General features: G+C 52.3%; 1 protein-coding gene across 1 annotated transcript; it reads right to left on the bottom strand.

The window, feature by feature from the left end:
- Positions 1 to 245: 245 nt before the first annotated feature.
- LOC137390564 (uncharacterized) lies at positions 246 to 1,307 on the bottom strand. The gene has a single exon (XM_068076893.1). The coding sequence runs from the start codon at positions 1,305 to 1,307 to the stop codon at positions 246 to 248; it is 1,062 nt and encodes a 353-aa protein (XP_067932994.1).
- Positions 1,308 to 3,748: the final 2,441 nt, after the last annotated feature.

Genomic DNA, 3,748 nt, shown 5'->3' with positions numbered 1-3,748 from the left:
ATGGCTGACATGGTCAGTACCTATGTCATTGCCATAGCGCCGTCGCCTGACATCCCTTACATGCCTAGGCATGCCATCCACACACACTGTGTGCTTAGAGACGACGCTGGTAACCTGACCTAGCATCCACTGTTTTGTGCAAGATGGGGGTATGGTTCTACCCACACCTCATCACCCACACTAAAACAGCTCTCAACATCTTCCTCAGATGTCTTACTGTTGATTTCAAAGGGCACTCGCCATTGTTATCGAAATAGCACATTCGAAGGAACAGAGGTCTCCTCCATTTCCTTCCGAGGTGTTACATTATACCAAAAAATCGCCTCCTCCGGGGTGATCCCACCCCTTTTGGCACTCCTCTTGATTGTCCGATGATTTCTCTCAACTATTCCATTACCGCCAGGGGCGTAGGTAGTTTGAAAACAAAGAGAAATTCCCCACCTGATGAACTGATGAACAGCTGCTGACCTGAACGCCGCTGAGTTGTCCAGTAACAACTCATAACACGGCCCGCGCTCAACCATGGTGCTACACAGCTGAGTCACTATCTGGGCTGCAGACTCAGTTTGCAGCCTACGCCAGATGGCAAACCGCGACGGGCCACAGTCCACCATTGACAGAAAGAGACTGCCACCATAATGAGTCACATCAATAGCAACTTGGCACCAGTTCTCCTCTACGGCCAAATCTCCAACGGCTACAATACTCTCGCCCTGCAATGCAGGATCAATGCGCTGGCATGCCTCGCACCCAGCCAAGTTAGTCTTTACCTGTTCCCGTGACGGATCTTTACGAATCTGTCGTGCAAGGTAAAGCATCCTGTCAGCCCCCAAATGGTGCAGCAAATGTGCTGCGCAAATGGCGTCTTTAGGACTTTTGCCGCTGAAAATCACAGCTGACACCTCAGCTGCTTCACAGTCAGCTTCTCGGTACTCTAGCCAATGCCTTGGTACCCTGGTCATCTGATCAGCTTTATTCTCTACGGAAGGAACAAAGTGAACAGACACTGCAAGTCCATACTCGGCTATAGTGTCACGGATCACCCCCAAACGACGCTTCACAAGCATCTCCGCAACACCCTTTGTTCGGACGCTGTTTTGTCCATCAATGGTGTTGGTCAACCAGTTAACAACTGTAAGCAAATCAATGGCCCTCGTGAAAGTTTTGAACCCCCACGCAATTGCCAAATTTATCCCCCGACCAACCGCCTCCAACTTGGCAACATTGATGTGCTGATGGTCAGACTCCTTTCGGAGCCATGAAGCATCCTCCACAATGTTGCCATCGACCTCCAAGGCCACATCCATGCCAAGAGAGCTTGCATCAGTCCACACTGCAACAGAACCACAAGGGTTCACCCTTCAAACTCCTTTGACTGGGTCCTCGCGGCGGGCTTTTGCCAAGAGCTCACCAGCCAGACTGCCGACTGTCTTCCCGACAGGAGAGTCCCAAGCTCCACTGCAGCCCAGCCATTTTAAAAAACTGCACTGCGGGCGCAACCACCCTGCCACAGGGTAGTGGCCAACCAGTCGGCCACATATCGAAAACAGCTCCCTCTTCGTGAGCGCTGACGGCTCAAAATTGTACTCAGAAAGAGCTGTTCCTCTCGACATCTGCAGATGCCCGCTGGAATCTTTCTGCAAAGCAACACCTAGCAACCAGCCTCCATTTAAAGTCTCAGGCTTCTTTGTCTCGAGCTCATACCTAGCCAAGTGGTCTCTCAATCCTTGAGCACTCAGTACGGACTCTTGAACCACTATGTCATCAATATAGCGATCAGTAACACGATGAACACGTTCGTCCAATGACAGAACTTTTTTAAGGATTGAGGTCATGATCCTTGGTGCACATGACAGGCCAAAACCCAGTCGAGTTAAGGCATAGTGCACACCCTTGTACCTCACGACCTGGTACTTCCACAGGTCCTTGGAAATGTGGATCTGCAGGTATGCGGACTTAAGGTCTACCACCTTCAGCTCGCTCCGCAGCTGCCAGTATTTCCTAATCTTATCAGCGCACACCGCCACCACGTCATCACCAGTATGACACTCGACAAATGCATTCAGCTCACGGTAATCCATGACTGGGCGCACTTTGTCATTCGTTGGCTGAACCACTGCCAGCAGTGGAATGATGCCTTCTACAGGCCCGTGCCACCGCTTCAGCCAGCCTTTCGAGATCCATCTCTCTAGTTCGGCGCAACAGCGCTCTCGCACCTGAGGTGCCTGAGTACATTTATACTCAGAGATCCTGGTCTGGAGCCCGTTAGGCAGCTCCCCAGACTACCGCCAACTTACAGTCCAGTGACCTTTGGCAAACTCGGCGATAAAATCTGGGTCCTCAACCCACAGAAGGCCCTTACTGCTGCAGGTTGATGGCTCAGAGTCATCCCCAGCCTTGCTGGCTGCACTAACAGCGGGCTCTTTTCGAGAAACTCCGCAGCATCCTTCTCGATGAGGTTTCCCCCACAGGACACTGTACTTCGAATATACACCTCTCCCAACAGTGACACCACCCATGTGATCGATGACATCACCGCCAAAAAGGCAGTCGACCCCGAGATTCCTTAACTCACTTATTACTGGCGCGGTGACACGAAAGCAGTGTTCATGCAAACCAATAATGACTCGACATCGGCCTCTCATGTGAGAAACTTTGCCATCGGCCGTTAACAAAAGCTGGCCTGGCCTAATAGGAAGTCCCACCACCACCCGCGGACTCACCAATATCCGCTCGCTTCCTGTGTCTACGAGACACATGAAACAACGACTGTTGAGAACAGCCCGAACAACTGGCATACGACTACTGCACATAGCCCTACCAGTTGCCCCAGACAGTACCAAACTGTCCGACCGCACACAGGTACCAATGCGTGCTACTCCGTTTCCATTGAAGAGCTCGCGCCGCCCCTGTCTGCGCCCTCCTTGTGAAAACCCGATCCACCACTGGCAGACCCGGCAGCTAAGTCATCACGGGCTTGCTGTCTAGGACAGCTAGCGGCAAGGTGCTCAGTGCTGCCACACCTAAAGCAATCTCTGTTGGCAGAAACCTCTGACTTCTTTCCTGCGGCGCTCTTACGCCTGAGTCTGCTCTGTTGACAGGCTTTTCCACGGTGATTTCCACTAAACCGAAAACAGCTGGAACTGCTTCCCTGCTGCTTAGAAACAGCAGCGAGACCTTTTGTCGAGTCTCTACGTGAGCGAGCTTCCGCAGCTCTCCGCGAAACCAAGCGATCTTGCACACGGGCCAGCACTAACCCAAAATCGGCCGTGTATGCGTGTTCATGCGCAATAGTCCACTCGCAAAACGAAGATGGGAGCCCCTCATCGAACTTGACTCGAAAGCCAAGATCATCTGAGGACATCCCCAGTCTCTTCCCAAATCGCTCCAAACGATCCAAATAAACGTCAACTGCATCGCCAGCACCAAACTGGCAGTTGACAAATGGTTGCCATGCATCCTGTCGAGGCATGGCATACTCGGCTACCAGTGCAACCTTAACGATCTCCCAGCTGGAAGCCTCTCCCACCATCATAAGGCTATATAGCCGGGCAGCCCCGCCTTGCAGCATATACGGGAGAAGTTCCACCGGCGCAACTCTTTCCAGAGCACAGAGTTGCTCATAGTCAGCGATACACGCAGACACCTCCACTGGCCAAACCGGGGCAACTAGGGGCTCAGCCGATCCAAAATCGGCCCACGTGCCTAATTGAGAATACTTGCCAAAACACCAGTATCTAACCGCATC

Source organism: Watersipora subatra, chromosome 3 (genome assembly GCF_963576615.1).
Source record: "Watersipora subatra chromosome 3, tzWatSuba1.1, whole genome shotgun sequence".
Taxonomy (NCBI): Eukaryota; Metazoa; Bryozoa; class Gymnolaemata; order Cheilostomatida; family Watersiporidae; genus Watersipora; species Watersipora subatra.
This window is presented reverse-complemented; position numbering and strand designations above follow the sequence as displayed.